At 66.5% G+C, this 17623-nt stretch overlaps 11 protein-coding genes across 11 annotated transcripts; 4 read left to right on the top strand and 7 right to left on the bottom strand.

Moving 5' to 3' along the window:
* Positions 1–322: 322 nt before the first annotated feature.
* V1510DRAFT_401555 (histone acetyltransferases subunit 3-domain-containing protein) lies at positions 323–2729 on the bottom strand (the record flags this gene model as incomplete). The annotated part of the gene is made up of 2 exons (XM_066932040.1): positions 323–2447; positions 2671–2729. 2 exons carry the CDS (start codon positions 2727–2729, stop codon positions 323–325), a joined length of 2184 nt encoding a protein of 727 aa, XP_066790414.1.
* A 631-nt stretch (positions 2730–3360) lies between these two features.
* On the top strand, positions 3361–4918 carry V1510DRAFT_401556 (uncharacterized protein; the record flags this gene model as incomplete). The annotated part of the gene is made up of 3 exons (XM_066932041.1): positions 3361–3367; positions 3397–3479; positions 3512–4918. The coding sequence occupies 3 exons, from the start codon at positions 3361–3363 to the stop codon at positions 4916–4918; spliced, it is 1497 nt and encodes a 498-aa protein (XP_066790415.1).
* Positions 4919–4929: 11 nt separating this feature from the next.
* On the bottom strand, positions 4930–7040 carry V1510DRAFT_412343 (Metalloenzyme, LuxS/M16 peptidase-like protein). Its single transcript, XM_066933051.1, has 2 exons — positions 6417–7040; positions 4930–6334 (listed from the first exon to the last, which is right to left on the bottom strand). The coding sequence occupies exons 1-2, from the start codon at positions 6555–6557 to the stop codon at positions 5054–5056; spliced, it is 1422 nt and encodes a 473-aa protein (XP_066790416.1). The 5' UTR covers positions 6558–7040; the 3' UTR covers positions 4930–5053.
* Positions 7041–7145: 105 nt separating this feature from the next.
* On the top strand, positions 7146–8136 carry V1510DRAFT_412345 (CybS-domain-containing protein). The gene is made up of 2 exons (XM_066933052.1): positions 7146–7446; positions 7720–8136. Exons 1-2 carry the CDS (start codon positions 7323–7325, stop codon positions 8091–8093), a joined length of 498 nt encoding a protein of 165 aa, XP_066790417.1. The 5' UTR covers positions 7146–7322; the 3' UTR covers positions 8094–8136.
* Positions 8015–9194, bottom strand: V1510DRAFT_303969 (uncharacterized protein). The gene has a single exon (XM_066930695.1). The coding sequence runs from the start codon at positions 9071–9073 to the stop codon at positions 8138–8140; it is 936 nt and encodes a 311-aa protein (XP_066790418.1). The 5' UTR covers positions 9074–9194; the 3' UTR covers positions 8015–8137.
* Positions 9027–10209, bottom strand: V1510DRAFT_412349 (U3-containing 90S pre-ribosomal complex subunit-domain containing protein). The gene is made up of 4 exons (XM_066933053.1): positions 9906–10209; positions 9651–9876; positions 9380–9616; positions 9027–9348 (listed from the first exon to the last, which is right to left on the bottom strand). Exons 1-4 carry the CDS (start codon positions 10119–10121, stop codon positions 9194–9196), a joined length of 834 nt encoding a protein of 277 aa, XP_066790419.1. The 5' UTR covers positions 10122–10209; the 3' UTR covers positions 9027–9193.
* V1510DRAFT_428706 (centromere kinetochore component CENP-T-domain-containing protein) lies at positions 10032–12196 on the top strand. Its single transcript, XM_066935283.1, has 2 exons — positions 10032–10565; positions 10596–12196. Exons 1-2 carry the CDS (start codon positions 10307–10309, stop codon positions 12113–12115), a joined length of 1779 nt encoding a protein of 592 aa, XP_066790420.1. The 5' UTR covers positions 10032–10306; the 3' UTR covers positions 12116–12196.
* On the bottom strand, positions 12055–13111 carry V1510DRAFT_412355 (DWNN domain-containing protein). The gene is made up of 3 exons (XM_066933054.1): positions 12935–13111; positions 12290–12902; positions 12055–12252 (listed from the first exon to the last, which is right to left on the bottom strand). The coding sequence occupies exons 1-3, from the start codon at positions 13104–13106 to the stop codon at positions 12207–12209; spliced, it is 831 nt and encodes a 276-aa protein (XP_066790421.1). The 5' UTR covers positions 13107–13111; the 3' UTR covers positions 12055–12206.
* A 242-nt stretch (positions 13112–13353) lies between these two features.
* On the bottom strand, positions 13354–13964 carry V1510DRAFT_412357 (60S ribosomal protein eL30). Its single transcript, XM_066933055.1, has 3 exons — positions 13906–13964; positions 13770–13821; positions 13354–13676 (listed from the first exon to the last, which is right to left on the bottom strand). Exons 1-3 carry the CDS (start codon positions 13906–13908, stop codon positions 13408–13410), a joined length of 324 nt encoding a protein of 107 aa, XP_066790422.1. The 5' UTR covers positions 13909–13964; the 3' UTR covers positions 13354–13407.
* Positions 13965–14348: 384 nt separating this feature from the next.
* On the top strand, positions 14349–16946 carry V1510DRAFT_374352 (uncharacterized protein). The gene is made up of 3 exons (XM_066931525.1): positions 14349–14731; positions 14764–15758; positions 15791–16946. Exons 1-3 carry the CDS (start codon positions 14530–14532, stop codon positions 16802–16804), a joined length of 2211 nt encoding a protein of 736 aa, XP_066790423.1. The 5' UTR covers positions 14349–14529; the 3' UTR covers positions 16805–16946.
* Position 16947: 1 nt separating this feature from the next.
* Positions 16948–17262, bottom strand: V1510DRAFT_361707 (ornithine decarboxylase antizyme-domain-containing protein; the record flags this gene model as incomplete). Its single annotated transcript, XM_066931075.1, has 1 exon — positions 16948–17262. A coding segment is annotated over one exon (315 nt), but the record flags the coding sequence as incomplete, so codon positions are not given.
* Between the last annotated feature and the right edge of the window lie 361 nt (positions 17263–17623).

Raw genomic sequence — 17623 nt, forward strand, 5'->3', positions numbered from 1 at the left:
CTGCCCCCACCCCCCGCTCGTCCGCGGGCGGCGCCGCGGGGGGGGGGGGGCCGGGGGGCGCCCCGGGCGGCGACTCCGTCGAGGGTGCTGCCTGCGGCAGGCAGCCGTGCAGCATATAGCCGCCTTCCATATAGCCGCCTGCCGCAGGCAGCACCTCGACGGAGTCGCCGCCGGAGGCTCGTCGGTGCAGCGCAGCATATAGCCGCATATAGCCGCCTGCCGCAGGCAGCAGCCGCACAGCATATAGCCGCGGCATACAGCCGCATGGCATACAGCCGCATGTGGCCGCGTGAGTGACCTTGTCTTAGCTATATCGTACATGCTACGCGGCCAGGTCGTCGCCGGCCTCGGGAGAGATGTCCTTGAAGATGGTGTCGGTCGGCACGCGCTTGATGATCTCGGGCAGCGGAAAGACCGGGCCGATGTTGTCGATCCAGCGGCGGCGCTTGTCCAGCAGCGCGCGGATGCCCTCGCCGAGCTCGACGCCCTTGTTGGCGGCGGCGGCGGGCCCGCCGGCGGCCGCGCCGTTGGTGGCGCCCGTCGCGGTGAGCGAGCGCTTCTTCTTGGCCTTGATGGTGCGGGTGCGCTTGAGGTAGGCCTGGTCGACCTGCTTGTCGAGGTCCTCGAGGATCTGGGCGTACTCCTGGTACGCCATCTGGTGGTGGACGATCTTGGCCACGCGCTGCTTGCGGGCGATGTTGGCCGAGCGGAGGACCTTGAGGCGCTTCTGGAGGGCGCGGAGCTCGGCGCAGATGTCGTCGTCCTCGCGGGCGCCCCAGTTGACCTCGTCGTCGCCGAGGATGCCGACGTACTTGAACTCGCGCTTGAGGCGGTCCTCGAGCGTGAGGTAGTCGGCCTTGACGGACGAGACGCGCCAGCCCTGCTGCTCGGGGAAGGCCGACGACGACGAGATGCCGGAGGTGTCGCGCGAGAGCTCGTCGTCGTCCTTGCGGGGCGTGCCGTCGGCGTCGGACTCGTCCTTGAGCAGCGCGGAGAGCAGGCGGGAGGCCAGCGGGCCGCACGAGATGTCCTCGGTCGCGAGCGAGTCCTCCGAGAGCTTCTCGGAGGAGCCCTTGGCGACGGTGGACGCGAGCTGGGCGGCGGCCGCGTTGTTGGCGGGCTGGCCGTAGCCCATGGCCGAGTCCTTCTCGGCCCAGACGTCCTGGTAGTTGGGGCCGAGCGGCGGGATGAGGTACGGCGACAGGTTGTCGGACCGCTCGTTGAGGAACGAGAGGTCCTCCTCGACAAACGGCCGGAAGTACGGCTCGATGTATGTGGAGAAGGTCGAGAACTGGACCTGGTTGGCCGGCTTGGCCCGCGAGAAGTCCTCGTCCGGGATCTCGCCCGGGAGCAGGTCCTGCAGGTCGCGCGTTGGGTACGACGCGACGCCGTACTTGCGCTTGAGCACGTCCGTGCCGGTCGACGGGATCTGCTTCCGCGCGGGCCCGTGCTCGTTGTTCTCGTCCTTGGGCGAGACCAGCGACAGCGCCGACTCGGGCAGGCTCTGCACCGACACGTACTCGGACGCCGGGTTCTTCTTGCGCGTGTCCTTGGAGTTGCCCGAGCCCTCGCGGTCGTCGTCGTCGTCGTGGTCGTCGCTGCCGGCCTTGGACTCGGCCTCGTCCTCGTCCTCGTCCTCGTCCTCGTCGTACGCCCTGCCGGCCTCGGCCGTCTCCGAGCTGCGCTTGCGGCTCTTGGGCGCGTCCGGCGACGACGGCGGCGACTGCTCGTCCGACCCGTACTCGGCCTTGACCGGCGCCGTCTTGGACCCCGACCGCGCCGACTTGGACGACCGCGGCGTCGACCCGCGCGGCGACGCCGACGACACCGACGGCAGCCGCTTGGCCGGCCGCGACGAGTCCGCGGGCGCCTTGCGCTTGCGCGGGCTGGCCGACGGCCGCGACTCGTCGTCGTCGTCGTCGTCGGCCTTGGCGTACTCGTCGTCCTCCTCGGCCTCGTCGTCGTCCTCGATCGCGTTCTCGTCGTCGTCGTAGTCGTCGTCGCGCCCGGACAGCTCGGCCCCGTCCTTGCCGGGCGAGTCGCGGTCGCTGTTGATCTCCTCCTTGACCGACACGTACGAGAACGACGACGATGGCGACGACGCCGTGGGCGATGTGTTTTTGCCGCCGACGGCGCCCTTTTTCGAGCTCTTGGACCCGTGCCGGCCCTCCTCGTCCTCCTCGTCCTCGTCCTCGTCCTCCTCGTCTGCCGACGTCGGCAGATCGGCCACCGACGACCCGCGCCGCGACCCGGCTGACCGCAGGACCATCTGATACTTGTTGATTTTGTTTTGCGCCGTCGACGATAGCGTCTTTAGGTGCGTCTGCAGCTGCTGCAGCGAGGCCACCGGCGGGATCGCGTCCGCGCCGGCCGCGCCGCCATTGTACGCGGTCACGTACTCCGAGAGGAGCTCGTCGTACGAGATGTGGGCGTCCACGTCCGCGTGCCTGGGGGTCAGCAAAGTCCGCGATCGCGCCCGGGGAGGCCCCGGAGCGCGCGGGGCGGCGCACAGGGCACCGGCCGGCCGCCGCGCGCCCGCGCGCCAGCCGACGGGCCGTCCGGCCGCCGCGGCCGCGTGTTTGGTGCCGCGCGGCCGCGCGCATTTGCATCGCCGTAGCCGCGCCGTCCGACCCCGGACCGCCGCCGCGCTCCGCGCCCGGCCTGACTTACCCCTTCGCTTGTCCCTTGCCCTTCGCCGAGTGCTTCGGCTTGCCTGCGGGGGGTGCCATCGTGATGCGCGCGGCGTCTGCGGTGCGGAGAACTGTGTGGAAGGACGCCGTGATGCAGGGTAACCGGGCGTAGCGCTTTCGGAGAGCGGTTACCCGGCCGCGCCTTGTGCGCAGGGCTAGGGTCAGCCGCACGCGCCGCCGCTGCCCGCCGCCGCCGCGCCGGACCGCGGCGCCACAGTGGCCGAGCTCATCGCAATGGCCGAGCTCGTCGCAATGGCCAGCTCTCGCACTCGCCGTGTGCCGCTCGGCGCACTGATGCCCCCCGGCACTGCGGCGGCAGGCGCACCCGGCAGGCGCGCCCGCCAGGCCTGCCCACCCCCACTCGCCTGCCCAACCGCCTGCCCCCGCCCTCCGCGGGCCGCCCGTCTGCCTGGCCCTCGCCGCAGGCTGCACAGCCTCCCGCCGTCGGTGGCGCTCGCAGCCGCACGCCATGCGGCTGCGACAACGCGGTCCGCGTCATAGGGTTAGGGCATCGCACAACGGAACAAGCCGTCCCAAATGAGCCGCACGAGCCGCACGCTTTCAGCCCGCACGACTTGTCGCGCTTGTCGCGCTCTTGTGCCCGGCGGCCTTGTGCCCGGCGCAATAAGACCGCCCGGCGCCCCCCAGGCTCGGCATCCAACAAACCAACATGTCAGGTACGTGTCTCCCGGCCCCGCTGACCCAGACATCCGCGTCGAGTTCGGCGTGCTGGTCCTGCCCGCTCGCGCCGACGACGGCAAGGCCATGAACGGCGTCGTCACGGTCGACGTAAGTGTCTGCGCCGCTCTGCTGACGGCCAGGAAAAGCAGTCGTTCCGCCGCAAGATCAACACGGCCAAGACGCTGCACGCGTCCTCCAAGCACAACGACGACGTCTCCGGGCTCGCCTACGTGCCGACGATGCCCACCGACGGCTGCGGCTGGTCCGAGCTGGCCGACAAGGTGCCCGTCCTGCGCGATCTGCCGCACGGCTACAACACGGTGGCCGTCGCGCCGCTGACGGACCCGGCGTGCGGCTCGGCGTGGCTCCAGCGCGCCCGCCGCGACGGCGCCCGCAACATGATCTTCTACGACGCGGCCTCCGAAGACCAGCGCAACGCCCACGGCGTGCCGGACGCGACGTGGGTGCCGGACTTTGTCAACGACGACCCCACGTTCTCCGTGTACTACCTCTCGGCGACCGCCGGCGTGTCCATCATGGACAAGATGGCGCAGTACTCGGGCAACATGACGGCCGCGCCGTACGGCAAGCAGCTGGCGCAGAAGTTCGACGTGCGCGACTACGTGCGCGTCGCCGTCGAGATCGAGGACCACGCCACGTCGCAGCTGCCGAACCTGTGGGCGTTCCTGATCATCGCGCTGGTCGTGCTGTGCATGGTCGGCCTGCTGGCGTCGGGCTCGGTGCACCTGATCCAGTTCCTGTCGCGGCGCCGGCTCCGCCGCCGCCTCGAGACCGGCGAGATCGAGCTCAGCAACCTGGGCATCAAGTCGATCACGGTGCCGGACTCGATCCTGCGCACGATGCCGACGCGGCGCTACTCGGCCGACGACGGCTCGGACAAGGACGTCGACCTCGGCCTGGGCGCCGAGTACGACGTCAAGGGCACCGAGTACGCGGTGCGCACGCTGAGCCAGCCGACGTGCGCGATCTGCCTGGACGACTTCGTCGAGGGCACGGTCGTGCGCGAGCTGCCGTGCCAGCACATCTTCCACACGAACTGCATCGACCCGTTCCTGCAGAATCTGTCGCCGCTGTGCCCGATGTGCAAGCGCTCGGCGCTGCCGCGCGGCTATATCCCGCCCAACATGCGGATCACGAACGCGACGGTGCGCCGCGAGCGCCGGTACCGCCGGCAGCGCGAGCGCCAGGCCGACCGGGACGCGAGCTACGTCGAGGCCGGCGCGGACGAGCACGCGCTCAACTTCTTCCGGCGCGTGCGCGCGTCGTTCCCGACGCCGCCGGCGCGCGCGCACCGCGGCAGCCCGTGCCGCAGCGACGACGTGGAGCTGCACGAGCTCCGGCGCGACGACTCGGGCGTCTACGTCGGCGACCGGCCGGCGGTGGACCAGCTGACGGACGGGCGCGGCAACTACGTCCGCTACAGCGGCGTGGTCTACCAGGAGAACGCGTTCGAGGAGGACCGGCACGAGACGCGGCGGAGCGGCACGCGCCGGGCGCTGCACCTGCTGTTCCCGTACGCGTTCTAGTGTGAATTGGGTCGGCTGTACTTAGCAATGCAGCCCTTGTTGTCTACGTCGGCGCGGCGCGCGGTTCATGCTATAAAACAAAGATTGAGGCTCTAGTACTGAATCGTGGCGTCTCAGAGTCCGTCTCAGCGGCGTCTAGTATCTCAGCGACGACATGTCGTTCCGGATACGGTTGTAGTCGAGCAGACCCTCGATGGAGCCCAGGGCGGCGATGGCAATGTCCTTGTCGTAGATGTACTTTTGGGCAAAGGCCTGGACGTCGGCGACGGTGATGGCGTCGACGATCTTCTCGATCTGGGCGGCCTCCACGCGGCGGCCGGTGGTGACGATCTGGCGACCGATGTCCTCGGCGACGGCGGTGGTGCCGTCGAGCGAGAGCAGGAGCGAGGCCTTGAGCTGGGCCTTGGCGCGCTCAACCTCGGCCTCCGAGACCGAGGTCGAGAGCCGGCACCACTCCTTGAGCGAGAAGTGGACGAGGTCGTCGATCTGGGTCAGGTTCTCGGTGACGAAGTAGATGCCCCAGAGACCGGTGTCCGAGTACGAGGTCGAGAACGACATGAACGAGTTGGCCAGGTGGTTCTGCGAGACCATGTACGACAGCTTCGAGCCGAGCTGCGAGCCCGAGCCGAGCGTGCGGTCCCAGTTGCCGATGATGGCCTGCGTCACGAGACCGGCGTAGTAGTCCGGGCTCTTCCACGAGACGCCCTCGACGGCGATGGCGATGTGAGCGAACGGCAGCGTGTCGTCGCGGATGCGGACCTCCGAGCCGACGAACTGCGGCTTGGCCGTGCGCGGCGAGCCGATCGTCAGGTTCGACTTGGACGGCTTGAGCGCGCCAAAGTGCTTCTCGGCCAGCGCGACCAGCTCGTCGTGGTCGACCGCGCCCGCGCCGGCGAGCACCATGCGGTCCGAGGTGTAGTTCTCGGCGATGTACGCCGACAGGTCGTCGCGCTTGATCGACAGGATGTTCTCCTTCGGGCCGAGGATGGTGCGGCCGAGCGGCTGCTGCTGGAACGCAACGGCGTGCAGGTTGTCAAAGACGACCTCCTCGTACTGCTTGTCGACCTCCTCCGACTCGCGCAGGATGACCGAGCGCTCGCGCTCGACCGCCTTGCCGTCGAGCTTCGAGTTCTGCAGGATGTCCGACAGGATCTCGACCGACTTGGGCACGTCGTTCTTGAACGACTTGGCGTAGTACACCGTGTTCTCGCGCGACGTGTAGGCGTTCAGGTGCGCGCCCAGGTTCTCGATCTCGAGCTCGAGCTGCTCCTGCGAACGCGACGCCGTGCCCTTGAACGCCAGGTGCTCCAGGAAGTGCGCCGTGCCGTTGTTGGCCACAGACTCGGCACGCGAGCCGGCGTCGATCCACACGCCGACCGTGGCCGTCTGCGCGTTGGGGGTGTTCTCGGTCGCAATCTGTCCGTCAGCCTCCGCTGGCGCCCCCGTGCGCCAATGCGCCGCGCCCGCCCGTGCGCGCGCGCCCGCGCCTGCTACATACCGTCAGGCCGTTAATCAGCGTCGTGACCTTGGTCTTCGGGCTGGCCGGAGTCGCCAGAAACCGCCGGAAGCTGGCCGTCGGGGTGCGTCCGACCGAACGGCCCACCGTGCGCAGCAGAGGAGCAGCAGTCGAGATAGGCATCTTGTCAATCACGAATCCCAAAACCAGAATGCTTCAATCCGGGTTGTTTGATAAAAAAAATGGGTGGAGGAGGAATAAAAACTAGCAAGCAAATTTTTGTATGGGAAACCGGAAGAAAAATTGGTGGCCGCACGTTTTCGCTGACCTACGCCCTTTTACTATGGGATACCCCTACAAAATGCACCAAGCCGGCCTGGTGGGAGTCGCCCGAGCGGATTCACGACATTTTAGAGGGCGGCTGACGGGCCCCGGCACCCGCCACAGTCACCGCGCGTTCCGGGGGGTGACACAGCGGCCGTCCGTCCGGCACACCCGTCGCGCGCGCGTGCCGGTTGCGCTGCATCCGCCCCGCCGCGCGGCTCCTTGCTTGCTTGTTCAACTCTAGCTTCGACGTGATTTGCCAGCACTCTCCAGCCAATCAGCGTGCGCGAAATAGCTTTTATGCGACCGGTCCCGGCTGGCCCAAGCAGCCCTAAACCACCGTCCCAATCGGGCAACATTCCCATTCTCGATCTAGCGGCCGGAAGCACCCCGGCTGCCGGCCGAGCCCCGCGCGGCCGGCGCGGCCGCGCCGGGTGCGTCGGGCGGGGCGCCAGGGCGCTGCGGCGGTGTGTGCGCGCGGCGAGCTGCCGGAGGGGGGTTGGCCGGGCCGGCGTCGGGGATGTGTGGTGAGCCCTTCTCCGCGTTTTTGCGCCCGCCGTCTTTCTTCCGACCTATATAATTTTTCACTCTTCCTCCCGAACTTCACACGGTACCATACTCACCATGTACGCCTCTCGATCTCTGTCGGTCCTCCGCACCCCGGTTAGCCTGGTGCGCCAGCCTATGCGCATGTCGCTGGCGGCGCGGCCGTTTGTGCGCGCCCTGGGCACCATTCCCCAGCCTGCTGGTAAGTACCTGGCGGGGTCGAGATCCAGCGCGGCGGATTCGCGGTAGCGACGCGGGCTGGCCCTACGGGCTGTGCGTGCGGCGGCGGTCGCGTGCTGTGCCGTGACGGCCGGTAGACCCCGCTCCGGCAGCGTGGTCGTGTGCGGCCGCGCAGCTCGTGCGGCTCGTGCGGCTCGTGCGGCTCGCCGTGGCGCGGCTGCGGCGCCCTGTGGCGGGCTCTCCGCGTCTGCCGCCGGCCTCTCCTAAGCCTCTCAGAGCCAATGCTAACCCCCAGGCGGCATCGTCGGCACCGTCAACGAGGCCGTCCCGGTCCCCCCGGCGTCGCCCTCGCACGGCTCGTACCACTGGTCGTTCGAGCGTCTCTTCGCCGTCGGCCTGGTCCCCCTCACCATCCTCCCGTTCGCCACCGGCTCGGCGCTCTCGCCCGTCCTCGACGCCGTCCTGATGGCCACCATGGGCATTCACTCGTTCATCGGCTTCCAGGCGTGCATCATCGACTACATCCCCAAGCGTGTCTACGGCAAGCTGCACGACTTCGCCATGTACCTCCTCGTGGCCGGCACCGGTCTCCTGGGCTTTGGCGCCTACAAGTTCGAGACCGAGGACGTCGGTCTGACTGCCACGATCGGCAAGATCTGGAAGGCCTAAGCATGTACATTAAAGGAATGAACCATCATGAATCATTCGTGTAGCTAAAACAGCCGCAACGGCTTGTTGCCCTTGACGGCCGCAAACATCGACAGGCTGATCGCCGCGTCGTTCTCGGACGACGTCGTGTTGCTCTCCTCGACGAGGTCAAACACGCGCAGGTTGACATCGGAAAACGTCGGGAAGCCGTTGTGCGTCTGCATCACCACCAGGTTGTTGAAGTACGCGGTCTCGGCGCACACCGCGCTGCGCTCGGCCTTGCCGGCGCCTGCGCCGGCCGGCGTGGCGCTCTCGGCCGCGCGCGATGCCGGCGGCGACGGCGCCGTCGACTGGTACTTGAGGAACGAGTGGGCGGCCGGAGACATCAGCTGCGGCGACGGGGTAGAGAATGCGTAGTCTCCGGTCGAGAGCCCGGCCGGCGTAGGCGCTCCGGCGACGCCGGCGGCGGTGCTGGTGGCGCTGGCGGTGCTGGTGCCGTTGCCGCTGGCGCCGTTTGCGGACGTGCCGTAGCCGACACTCGGGCCGTTGCCGACGCTGCCACCGCTGCCGGCCCCGCCGGACGGTGCCGCGCTCGGCACTGCCATCGTCGTATGCCTCTGATTGGATGCCTGCTCGGCGTGCGTCGGCGACGTGGGCTGATTGTCGGGGATCGTGATGGTTAAACTACAGAATTGGGAAGTAGGCGCATACGGTGGCTTCGGCTGCCACTCAGTAGCCGCCAGCGAGACGCACGAGCCCAGAGCTAGGCGGCTGGATCCCGCGGAGCTGGCTCTCCAGATGGACAGACCGCGGTGACATGGACGCCCGGCCGCGGACGAGCCGCCGGCGGACTTCGAGCAGGCATATAGCCGCAGTGGCATACAACCGCATATAGCCGCCGCCCTCGACAGACTCGCCGCGGAGGCTCGCTCGAGCGCAAAAGTGGCGGCGACTCGATCGAGCGCTTCCTGAGGCAGACATATAGCCGCATATAGCCGCATATAGCCGCGCAGGCGGAATCGCCGTCGGAAGTCCCCCGCGGGTCTCGCTCTCTGTGCGCGTGCACCCGCTCGTAGCCGCTGCTCCAAATGCTTCACTAAATACAAAACTTTTGACGGCCGCTAGAACAGCGCGACCTTGACGCCCTCGGCGCCGTCGACCAGCATCTTCAGGACCTCCAGGGTCTCGGGCACGTCGTCGAGGACGGTGCGCATCTTCGAGTCCAGGTGCGAGCTCTCGACGATGACGTATTTCAGGTTCGTCAGCTTGAGCGATCCTGCGGTCAGCACAGCCAGCGGCACACTCACCGTTCTTCACCAGCGCGGCCACGCGGAACGGCGTCGTCAGCACGATGCTCGGGTTCTTGGCCTCGAGGTATTGCTTGTCCTTGTCGACGCTGTTCTTTGCGATCGACTTCATGGACTTGATCTCCTTCGGCAGCGCGCGGCGAACCTCGCACGCCCGCAGCGCCGACAGCGACAGCACAATCACGTACGGCGAGCCCTTGTCCTCCGGCGCGGTCTTGAGGGTGTTGGCGAGGCCAACTTCGGTCAGCGTGTTTGATAGACGGAGACTTACGCTTGTCCAAGTAGACCTCGATCTCAGCCAGATCGCGCGACCCCTGCCAGGCCGATAGATCGACCAGCGCCGTCTGCGGCACCAGGTACCGGTCGGCCAGCTCGATCGTTGACAGCTTCGGGTACCGGACGCGGGCACGCTTGGCCATGTAGTCGGCGACGACGGCCGGCTCCAGCTTGGCGAGCATGGTCTTGACGGCCATCTCGTTCTCCATGCGCTGGCGTTTCTGGGTCAGCGAGTCCGAGACCGACCTACCTTCTGCGCCTGTTTCTCCTTGCCGCCGGACTTGGCCTTGGCCTTCTCCTTCTCCTTCTGCTTGCGCTCGGCCTGGTTCTTGTCGAGCTCGGACTTGCGCGCGGACGGCTCGTCGTCGCTCTCGATCACGAGCGCACCGTCCGAGACGTCCGAGTCGTACGCATATTCGAGCCCATCGTCGAGATCGTCGCCGCCGAGTTTCCGCTTCTGCGCCATGTTGCTGCGATCTGTGCGGGTGCAAAAATTTTGGCCGAGCCGCACGCCTTGGGAGTTCGGGCTGTTACCCGGAACATCGCGGACGCGCACCACGCGCCGCGTCCACCGGAGACAACAGCCACGCGCAGAGCAGAGACCAGGAATCTTGTCTGGCGGCGCAGCGCCGCGGATGCACGCACAGCCGGATGGACGGAGAAACCTTCACGCCGCCACAGCGGCCGGCGCTGAGCGTGACCGCCCAGAACGCGCACAAAACGCCACTAAAGACCCCCGGCCGGACGCCGTTCCGGACGCCGGGCCGCACGCCGCACCGCACGCCGGGCGCGTGGGGCGGCCGCGGCGTCAGATATAACGCCCTGACACCGGGCCGGGACCGTGGCCGGCTGCGACTGCAGATGGCTCGCCAGGCCACGCCGCGGGACGACCTGCGGGCACTCAGCCGACGTAAGTAAGCGCCTGGGCCCGCTGACGCAGTTCTCCGGATGGATCGACCGATCGAGGACATGCTGCCGCCGGGGCCGTTTACGGTGCGTCGACGCAGCCGGCTCGGCCAGGAGAACCAGGAGAACCAGGAGAACGAGGCGCCAACGCCTGGACCGGTGCCGGCGCCGGCCGAGATGGTGACGCCGGTGCCGGTGCCGGTGCCGGCGCCGGCCAAGATGTCGACGCCAGCGCCGGCGCCGGCCGAGATGTCGACGCCGGTGCCGCGGCCGGCCGGATCCGTGCCGCGGTCGGCAGGGTCGGTACCGCGGTCTATCCGGTCGGCGCCGCGGTCGGCCTCGTCCCTGCGCAATCAGACTCTGCGAAGCCCTCTCGACGCTGAGGATGACGAGGACGTGCCACCGAGCCCGGCCCTGAGCCAGCTCAGCCAGGCCGTGCTCGACGGTGACGACGAGCCGTTACCGGTGCCGCCGGTGGCTCACGACGGCGACATGACGGTCGAGATCGCACGTCGGGCAGACCCGCGGGCGCGTCTAAGCCTCGACGGGCGCGTGTCAGACGCGTTTGTGATCAACGTGGATCCCGCGATTCTTGCGCAGGACCGCGAGGAGCTGCCGGAGCCGTACGAGCCGGATGCAGACATGTCGATTGGGCCGGGAGCCGACTCTAACGAGATCGACATGTCTGTGGACGAAGAGCCGGGGCCGGTGGCTTTTGGCACAGACGATCAGGAGATCGGGCCGCTCGGCTTTGGCATGGACGAGCCGGACGAGAACGTGAGCTTCGAGGAGGCCGAGGCGACCGAGACCGGCCGGCCGGGCGACTTCGCCGGCGGGTACCAGCTTGAGGACGGGTACCAGGGGAACAACGGGTATCAGGGCAGCGGCGGGTACCCGCGTGAGAGCGGGTACCAGCGGGATGGCGGGTACCAGCTGGACGCCCGGTACCAGCAGGACGACAGTTTTCGCTTCCGCCGCGAGGCCAGTCCAGAGGAGAGTCTCCACTCGAGTCCGCGCGACAGTCCACGAGACAGCCCGCGCGACAGTCCGCGCGACGATCCAGCCGATCCCCAGCGCTACGAGGCCGACCGCAGCCGGTATTTGGAGGGCTCAGACTCCGAGGCCGAGGTGGTCCAGACAAACTACACACTGCCGGCCGAGTCGCCACACACGTCGCTGCTCGTCCGCAGTCGGCCTGGCACTACCGAGCAGCCGCAACAGCGCCGCGCCCGCGCCAGGTCTGGAGGCATGCCCCTCCGGCTGATCAGCGACATGACCAAGAACCTGCGGTCGATGCCGCTGGCCCCCGATGCCCTGCAGGCTCTCGTCGACGTTTCCGATACATTCTTCGAGAACGTGTCAGGCGACCTGGAAGCGTACGCCACGCATGGTGGCCGCAAAACCATCGAGGAGACGGACGTTCTGCTGCTGATGCAGCGGCAACGGCAGATCAACGAGCGCACGTCGGCGATCTCGCTGGCGCGCAAGTACCTGCCCAACGAGCTGCTCAGCAACATCCGGATCCCGACGCGGACGCGCAAGAACAAGAAGTAGTGCTGTATTTGAAACGACGTGACTTCAAAAGGAATAATGTACAATGACCCAGATAACCCAATGCATATCTTACACGACCGACGACCGGGCGCTACTGGTCGTTCTTTTGCTTGAGCAGGTAGGACTGCCACGAGGCCCTGGAGAGAGTCAGCGGTGAGCGCGCGGAATACGTACTTGTCGGGCTGGGCCACGACGTAGTCGCCGTCGGCATTGATCATGACCGTGCCAGGCATGTCGTTCTCGGCAGACTTGTCGACCACCTTGAGGAAGCTCTTGGGAATACCCGTGGTGCGCTTGACGCGGCGGCCCTCCCAGTTGGGGTCGTTGTTGGTCGGACAGTTCTGGATCCAGTGGCCCTTTTGGCCACAGCGGTAGCAGATGTATCCCGGCGGCAGCGGGTGCTCGGGCACGGCCTTCTGGTTGCGCTGGTTGGGCCGGTAGACGGGCGTGGCCGAGGCCATGTGCTCCTGCGTCTGCTTCCACTGGGCGTCTTCGGCCATGAGCATGGCGTTGATCATGTCGTCCTCGGTGTTGCCCGAGCCGCCCGGCGAGAGCGGGCGCTTCCTGCCAGCCATCGCCGGCAGCGCCTGGCTCTTGCCGAACAGAGTCTTGGGGTTGGCTGCACCCGCGACGAACGTGGGCGCGCCCGGTCGGCCGCCGTGGAACGACATCTGCATGCGGCCGCTGACGTAGCGGACGGCTGTGCCCTTGCCGGGCCGGATGGGCGCGCTGCGCCGGGCGATCAGCGACGTCGATCGCGGCAGGATCTCGGTGTCGTCCTCGTATTCTGCGGTCAGGGCGGCGATCCCGCGTACGTACCATCGTTTGTGTCGGCGTTCAGGAGGAGCAGGTCGAAGTCGGTGCCGTCGCCGAGCTTGTTGGATGCGATAATCTCGCGCTTGAGATCAAAGACGGAGATGCCCGTGCCGTCGAACTGGACGCGCGACGTCTCCTTTTGGGACCGGAACCGGTAGTAGATGAACGAAGACATTGGAGTGCGGTGAGAGCGAGGATCTGGCGAGGTAAGGCCGTCTGGTGATGGCCGGGTAACTGCAGACCCGAGCGGCAGGGGAAGAAGTGGCGTCGCATGGCGCGGAAAGGGCGCCAGCCCTGCACGGCCACACTGGGCGTTGGCGCAGGCACCGTGAAGAGCGCCAACAGGTGCACCGCGCCCATCGCCAGCTACGCACTACAGCTACAGGCAGATCACGCACGTCGATCCGCAGCGCACAGCGCAGTTTTCGGCTAGTATGCATTTACATTGATAACTTTTGTATTATACAGTGCAACATCTAGGCCAGCGTGGTCAGGATGTCCGAGTCACCAGCGTCAAGGATGGTGAGGACACCGACACGGAACAGCTTTCCGACGGCAGTACCGAGCTCGTTGTTGCCGCCCTGGAAGTGGTGGACGGTGATCTTCGAGAGCATGGCGTAGTACTCAAGCTCCGACGATCTGAGCGGCGGGGTGTTGCCAGCAATGATGACAAGCTTGGCCTTGCCGGTACGGATCGCCTTGAGGGTCGACTTGTAACCGAGGGTGTACTTGCCGGACTTGACGACTGCGGCCGTTAGTACTGGTCCGATATCTCCAAGCACGGCCTGCAACAGCCGGCCGGTCTCGCGGCCATCGCGCCGCCATTCGCTTCACTTACCGAGCGCCAGTCTCGAGTTGATAGATTCCTGAGCCTTCTTAGTCTTGGGTGCCTTCACTCATGTCAGTACGTCCTCGTCGCAGCCGTCGAACGGGATCCCGCTCGTCGCATGGAGATCCCTGGGCTTCATACTGACCATCGCTGTGCTTCTTAGATATGTCCGTAAGGATTGTAAAATGCACTCCGGTCTTTCTGTGTGGGTTGGAAAGTAGAAGCTGCCGGCGCAAAAGTTTCTATACTCTCGCCCCGGCGGTGTTGGGCGCCGCGCGACGTGACTGCTTTCTAACCCTAGTCGCAAGCCCTAAGAGTGACATTGGGACCATGTGGCCACACAGTCACCTAATCCGCGCGGAGCATACGTTCCTCACTACTAAATTAAACTCTATTCCGTGACGCGTCGCCCTCAGCCTTGCTGCTAGCGCCCTCGCCTCTAGCCCTATCCAGGGCGCGTACCCTGTTTCAGGTACCTGTTTTTCGTCAATTTCGGCTAGTCCAAGCTTCTAAAAATGGAAGATGACATTGGGAACGCGGCTCAACTAACCTCCCGGGGAGCCCCTTCTACCTGCACATTCCTCTCTCGAAAACTTCTCCAGGCACTTGACACTCACCGGCCAAGAGTTTCCAGGAGCCGTCGGCAGGCCAGTCTAGTAGAAATTGCAGGCTCCGCCCCTTGAGAACTCGCTCTCCCCGCACGCGCTCACGGACGAGCAATCGACGAAGACACCCGAAGCAAGGGACACAGCGCACACACGACAACAACATGCGGTTGCTATCAACGGCGGCCGTCGCCCTCATGGCCGGCGCAGCCGCGGCCAGCAACGTCATCTCGACAGGCACGTACTACTCGTGCTCGGACTCAGACTACCTGGACGTGTCGGAGTTCTATCTGTCGTACGACAAGACCAGCCAGAACGTGACGTTTAACATCGCGGGCACGACGACCGAGTCGCTCAACGTGACAGGTGAGTGGGTGCGCGGCAGCGCTGACAGCCAGCGACGCTCGAGGTCACGGCCTACGGCAAGCAGGTGTTTTCGTACTCGTTCGACCCGTGCGACTACGGCATCAGCGAGCTCTGCCCGATCCCGGCGATCTCGGTCTCGGCCAGCGGCGAGGTCAACGTGCCGTCCGAGTACGCAGACAAGATCCCGTCGATCGCGTTCCTGATCCCCGACCTCGACGGCGCGGCCAAGCTCGTGCTGACGTCGGACGACAACACGACCGTGGCCTGCTACGAGTCGGCCATCAGCAACGGCAAGACGGCGAAGCACACGTCGGTGGCCGTTGCGTCGGCGGCCATCGTCGGCGCCGCGCTGGTCGCGTCCGGCGTGGGCGCGCTCAGCTCGATCTCGAGCGTGGGCGTGGTCTCGGCCGCGTCCGCGCTGTCGGTCGGGCTGCCGGAGGTCATGTCGTGGACGCAGGGCCTGGCGTCGAACGGCATGCTCTCGCTGTCGTACCCGAACGTGTACTCGAGCTTCGCGCAGAACTTTGGCTGGAGCGTCGGCCTGATCTCGTGGGGCACGCTCGAGACGGCGATCGACGACATGCGCGCCAACACCGGCGGCAACACGACGGTGTCGTCGTACGCGGTGCTCAAGAACTCGACGCTCGTCAACTCGGGCTCGCAGGCGTACCTGATCGGCACGGCCGACAGCTCGTCCGGCTCGACCGCCGCGGCCCGGCTCGTGCGCCGGCTGAGCATCGACGGCCTCGACTTCTCCATCGGCACCGGCTCGTCCAACTCGTCGTCGACGATCCTGGCCACGCTCGAGGGCATCGCGCGCTACTCGGACAACATGAGCGTGCCCAACACCAACATCTTCATGACCGCGCTCGTCTTCTTCGGCATCGTCGTCGGCGCGATCGTGTTTGCGCTCGTGGCCTTCAAGCTCGCGCTGGACCTCGTCTCGCGGTGCGTGCCGCTCAAGAAGGGCCTCGAGTCGTTCCGGCACCGCTGCTTCCTGTTCACGTCGTCGACGGTCGTGCGTGTGGTAAGTCTCGTGCAGGGCGCCGCTGACGTCAGATGCTCATCGTCTACAGCACCTGGGCTATCTTCTGCTGCTACCAGTTCCGGCTGCACGACTCCAAGGTGTCTCTTGCGTTGGCAGTGGCCACGCTCGGGCTGTTCACCGCCGTCGTGGTGGCGTACACGACGCGCATCTTCGTTGTGGCCCACAAGGCCAGCCGCATGCCCGGCGGCATCGAGGAGCTGTATGAGCACAAGCCGTACGTGCGCCGGTACGGCCTCTTCTACGGACAGTACAAGAGCAAGTACTGGTGGTTCTTCGTGCCGGTGACGGTGGCCGCCGTCGCCCGCGGCGTCATCACCGGCCTGGCCGACGGCCACGGCCTGATCCAGGTGGCAAGCCAGCTGGGCATCGAGGGCGTGCTGGTGCTGGCGATGCTTATCGCGCGGCCGTTCAACACGCGCTCGGGCAACGTCATCAACCTGATGATCTCGGTCACCCGCACGATCTCGTTCGTGCTCCTGCTCGTCTTTGTCGAGGAGCTCGGCGTCCAGGAGGAGACGTCGACGGTGGTCGGCATCGTGCTGATCGTGATCCAGGCGCTGCTGACGGTCATGCTGGCGATCATGGTCGTGATCAACCTGCTGCTGATGCTCTTCAAGAAGCAAGCGCCCAAGACGCTGGCTGCGGAGAAGCGCGTGTCCGAGGACCTGACCGAGCTGGGCCCGATCGACCTGTTTGCGACCAAGGGCGGCTACATGCGCAGCCCGACCGTGGCCGACGGCGAGTCGCCGGCAGTGCCGACCAAGGAGAAGGGCGGGTACTTGTACCAGCAGGCGCGCAACCAGAGCTCGAGCATGCTGGCTGGCAACAACATCGAGATGGCGTCGCTGGTAGCGCACGGCTCGCGGCCGGGCCGTGCGCCGCGGCCGTGGGACGACGACGAGGCCAGCCTGGTGTCCAAGGACACGGAGATTGCGGCGTCGGCGTCGTCGTCGTCGCGCGACCACGGCCAGTGGGTGCCGCCGGATGGACTCGAGCTCGACCACCGCGGCCGGCCGGTGTTTTAGACACATTTTGGGACAGTTTTGGATGGCGCCGGAGCTTTTGGATTACACTGGACTGTGCGCGGTCACGCGAGGTTCAGATGATAGTTATGTTTATTAGAGTACAGACACGATAGCGAATGCGGGAATACAGGATATCAGTTACACTAGAGCTCCATCTCGAGACCGACCCAGGCGTCCGACAGCGGGCGCTTGGTCGGGATGAGCTCGAAGCCGACCCAATAGAAGTTGCGGACGACGGTGGAAAAGTCCTCGACGGTCTTGTCGAGGCAGATGACGACGCGGTCGCAGTTGAGACACTCGGTCGCGAGGTCGAGCAGGGCCACGAGGCTGCCCTTCATCTCGACGAGCCGGTTGGCGCCGGCATCGGCGCCGACGTAGACGACCAGGACCTGGTCGATGACGGCGCCGATCCAGCGCTGCTCCTCGATGTGGTTGTAGAGCTTGATGTAGGCGACCTCCTTGCCGCGGAAGGCCGCGAGCTTGGGGTGCGCCACATGCAGCAGCGCGTCGACGGACGGGCTGACGCGGCGCGGGGCGGGCGCAGGCGCAGCTGCGGGCGCGGGCGCGGGCGTCGCGAGCTCAGCCGGCGGGCTGCCGACGGGGGAGGCCGTCGGCGACCCGCGCGGCGACGCAATGTAGTTGTCGTCGAGCTCGAGGCCAGTGTCCTCGGCGGGACGCTGGGCAGGCGGGTGTGCTGTCACCACATCCACCGCCACAGCGCTCTCGATCGCCGTCCCATTAGCAAACAGTCTCTCACACTGGTTTGCAAGGTCCGACGATGCCTTCGGCCTTTCGGCTGAAGGACTTCTCCTAGAAGGG

The sequence above is a fragment of the Dipodascopsis tothii genome (genome assembly GCF_038497935.1).
Source record: "Dipodascopsis tothii strain CBS 759.85 unplaced genomic scaffold V1510scaffold_6, whole genome shotgun sequence".
NCBI classification, from domain to species: Eukaryota; Fungi; Ascomycota; class Lipomycetes; order Lipomycetales; family Lipomycetaceae; genus Neoaidaea; species Neoaidaea tothii.

Coding starts and splice junctions, on each gene's coding strand:
- V1510DRAFT_412343 (XM_066933051.1), bottom strand. CDS start 6,557: ATGCCTATCTCGACTGCTGCTCCTCTGCTGCGCACGGTGGGCCGTTCG. Junction 6,335..6,416: donor CGCTGATTAACGGCCTGACG/GTATGTAGCAGG, acceptor GCTGACGGACAG/ATTGCGACCGAGAACACCCC.
- V1510DRAFT_412345 (XM_066933052.1), top strand. CDS start 7,323: ATGTACGCCTCTCGATCTCTGTCGGTCCTCCGCACCCCGGTTAGCCTG. Junction 7,447..7,719: donor CACCATTCCCCAGCCTGCTG/GTAAGTACCTGG, acceptor GCTAACCCCCAG/GCGGCATCGTCGGCACCGTC.
- V1510DRAFT_303969 (XM_066930695.1), bottom strand. CDS start 9,073: ATGCGGCTATATGCGGCTATATGTCTGCCTCAGGAAGCGCTCGATCGA.
- V1510DRAFT_412349 (XM_066933053.1), bottom strand. CDS start 10,121: ATGGCGCAGAAGCGGAAACTCGGCGGCGACGATCTCGACGATGGGCTC. Junction 9,877..9,905: donor AGGAGAAACAGGCGCAGAAG/GTAGGTCGGTCT, acceptor TCGCTGACCCAG/AAACGCCAGCGCATGGAGAA. Junction 9,349..9,379: donor GGCCGCGCTGGTGAAGAACG/GTGAGTGTGCCG, acceptor TGCTGACCGCAG/GATCGCTCAAGCTGACGAAC.
- V1510DRAFT_428706 (XM_066935283.1), top strand. CDS start 10,307: ATGGACGGAGAAACCTTCACGCCGCCACAGCGGCCGGCGCTGAGCGTG. Junction 10,566..10,595: donor CCTGCGGGCACTCAGCCGAC/GTAAGTAAGCGC, acceptor CCGCTGACGCAG/TTCTCCGGATGGATCGACCG.
- V1510DRAFT_412355 (XM_066933054.1), bottom strand. CDS start 13,106: ATGTCTTCGTTCATCTACTACCGGTTCCGGTCCCAAAAGGAGACGTCG. Junction 12,903..12,934: donor GAACGCCGACACAAACGATG/GTACGTACGCGG, acceptor CCCTGACCGCAG/AATACGAGGACGACACCGAG. Junction 12,253..12,289: donor GTCGTGGCCCAGCCCGACAA/GTACGTATTCCG, acceptor GACTCTCTCCAG/GGCCTCGTGGCAGTCCTACC.
- V1510DRAFT_412357 (XM_066933055.1), bottom strand. Junction 13,677..13,769: donor CAACTCGAGACTGGCGCTCG/GTAAGTGAAGCG, acceptor TAACGGCCGCAG/TCGTCAAGTCCGGCAAGTAC.
- V1510DRAFT_374352 (XM_066931525.1), top strand. CDS start 14,530: ATGCGGTTGCTATCAACGGCGGCCGTCGCCCTCATGGCCGGCGCAGCC. Junction 14,732..14,763: donor CGAGTCGCTCAACGTGACAG/GTGAGTGGGTGC, acceptor GCTGACAGCCAG/CGACGCTCGAGGTCACGGCC. Junction 15,759..15,790: donor CGTCGACGGTCGTGCGTGTG/GTAAGTCTCGTG, acceptor CGCTGACGTCAG/ATGCTCATCGTCTACAGCAC.